The sequence below is a fragment of the Penaeus vannamei genome, chromosome 38 (genome assembly GCF_042767895.1).
Source record: "Penaeus vannamei isolate JL-2024 chromosome 38, ASM4276789v1, whole genome shotgun sequence".
In the NCBI taxonomy this organism is placed as follows: domain Eukaryota; kingdom Metazoa; phylum Arthropoda; class Malacostraca; order Decapoda; family Penaeidae; genus Penaeus; species Penaeus vannamei.
Window position 1 is genome coordinate 7,865,525 of NC_091586.1, and position 2,500 is coordinate 7,868,024.

A 2,500-nucleotide genomic window follows, 5' to 3' on the forward strand; every position below is an offset into this window, starting at 1 on the left:
ACGATAACGAAGTCCTGCAGCGTTCTGGAGGAGCTCAGGGTGTGTGATGCACGGATGGCAGGAGCTAATATCACTCCATGCTTCAGTATCCTGTCGGTCCTTGGTCTTCCCGGGTGCGCCAGACCCCACCTTCCTCTGCACTTGGCATTAATGTCGTTGCGTTTTAGGTAATACATTGCCTCTCTTGACACCCCAGATCCTAGGCCACAAGAATCACCAACTCTATTTTCTCTAGGAGAATCGAGGCACGGGTTTTATCTTGTATTTGTAATATCTTCCGATCCACGGTGTACAGTGGCATTGGAATTATACGGCAAACTTGCCAAACAAGTAAAAACCCGGGTCGGCCGGGGTAACTGCTTAAAAGGCCGCTAAAAGCCGGGTGAGCGGTGAACACAAGTCAGAGGCAGGCGGAAGCCGGTACATCATCGCTTATTCTTCTGGCTTTTCTAGGGCGTGAGCAGCAAGCAAAATATTTTAAAAGCTTTTCCTTGTAAAAAATAATTTTAATTTGTTATTATTAGTAGTATTATGATTATTATTGTGTGTGTGTGTGTGTGTGTGTGTGTGTGTGTGCGTGTGTGTGTGCATACACATACACACGAGCGTGAAGGAAGACAAAGTGTAGATTAAACTAGCATACCCGAGGTCGTTGATGTGGTCGTGGTCGTAGTTGAGGCCGTTGATGTGGACGTGGTCGTAGTTGAGGCCGTTGATGTGGACGTGGTCGTAGTTGAGGCCGTTGATGTGGACGCTGTCGTAGTTGAGGCCGTTGATGTGGACGTGGTCGGAGTTGTGGTCGGACGAATCGTTGTCGTCCTCTCGACACAGCAGAGACAAGACATGTCGGGGCATAAATAGGGATAACCGACCTCGTGGCTCTCGCAGGATGGGTCGCAGTGGCCTCCTATTTCCAGGCAGGCGGCGCTGTCGGGACAAGGGTCTTCTGGAAAGGGCAATAGCCAAGCGATTAGAAAAGTACAGCATGCAAACATATATTACCTAACTTGATCTACCTTTGATTATGATAGTTTTACATAGTAAAATTTGGATATAACATGAGTATATCTTCCAATGTATGAGATGCAATAAAATAATCACATAGATCTTTATACCTCATGTTAGGTGGTCTGAAAGGCTGTATCACAAGACACTCATGCTTAAGCGTCTATTGCTGAAAACACCGTCATATTCCCCTAGACTTTTGCTCCTTGTTTTGATATTTCATTCGTGGGTAATTTTCTCGGGTTTGGAAAATTCTAGGCTCGTCGCTATCATGAATGCATAGTTACCGCGAGTGTTGGCGAATGTGGGCACAAAACGTGTAAGTACAGGTGGATATGAGTACGAGTGGATGTGAGAAGGAGTGGATGTGGGTACACGTGGATATATGTGCAAAGGGATATGAGGATATCTGAAGTACAAGTGAATGTGAGTTCTAGTACATGGATATATATGTATATAAACATTTCCTAGTCCAAGGAAGCCGCAGCCACTCACCCGGCACGCAGCAGAGGCAGTGCTCTCCGTGGCAGACGCCCTCGACGGCTCGCTCGCCTCGGCCGCACGTGGCGTTGCATCTGCCGCCCAGGACGTTGCAGCAGTTGCTCTGCTCACACGGGGCTGGTGAAGGCGGGGACAGATGAGGCAGGAGATGGGACTCAGTGCGTCAACTAACAGGCAGGAGATGAAGAATATTGAGAGACAGATATGCACACACACACACACACACATACACACACACACACACACACACACACCGTACCCTTGGCGCAGCACTGGCACGCTCCTTCGCACACGCCCTCGATGGGCTCCTCGCCTTCGTAGCACATCTTGCCGCAGCTTCCGCCGAAGGCTTCGCAGCACTTGGTCTGGTTGCAGTTGTCTGGCGGGGAAGGATGCAACAATGACTGCAACAACTCCACCACGGGTGAGGGATACTGCATATAAGAAGCTTTGAGAATGAGTGAATTTTGATCATTATTAAATCGTCATGAATGTCGAACAAAGGCGATTGCTTCCTGTACCACTGGATCCATCGGTGAGTAAGCCAGTGTATCTCGAGAAAGCTAAATAATAAAGAAATAATGAATGAATCGCCGTCAAATACACTTAAAGACACTTGAGGACATGCACTTACTCTTGACACAGCAGGTGCAGTTCTCGCCTCCGCAGAGCCACGGGACGGCCAGCTCGTCCGCCTCACAGCTCTCCACGCAGCGCCCGTCCAGCGCCTGGCACTTGGGGCTGTCTGGGCACTTGTCTGGGGGGGAGAGAGAGGGGGGGGCACAGGGCGACCTATTAGTCTTTCTTAAGAAATCAATGCAATTTAATAAAACAAATAAATGAGTGTATGAGAGCAAAGATGAAATGACGATTATTTAACAGCAAAACGGGGAGATAGAAAAAAACTAAGAAGGTGACACTTTACTATATTATGATAAGGCAATGCATAAACAAATAATCAATAACCAAAAGTGTACCAAAACACTTTATCATT

General features: G+C 47.7%; 1 protein-coding gene across 2 annotated transcripts in view; it reads right to left on the reverse strand.

Annotated features, from left to right (window-relative positions):
- Positions 1–2,500, reverse strand: part of LOC138859730 (keratin-associated protein 10-4-like) — a 16,226-nt gene that overhangs the window by 6,937 nt on the left and 6,789 nt on the right. For both annotated transcript variants that reach the window (XM_070115691.1, XM_070115692.1), the window contains exons 7-10: positions 2,141–2,263; positions 1,766–1,885; positions 1,501–1,623; positions 644–946 (exon numbers count right to left, since the gene is read on the reverse strand). In XM_070115691.1, the coding sequence (XP_069971792.1) occupies positions 644–946; positions 1,501–1,623; positions 1,766–1,885; positions 2,141–2,263 (669 nt within the window). The remainder of the gene's footprint in view (positions 1–643; positions 947–1,500; positions 1,624–1,765; positions 1,886–2,140; positions 2,264–2,500) is intronic.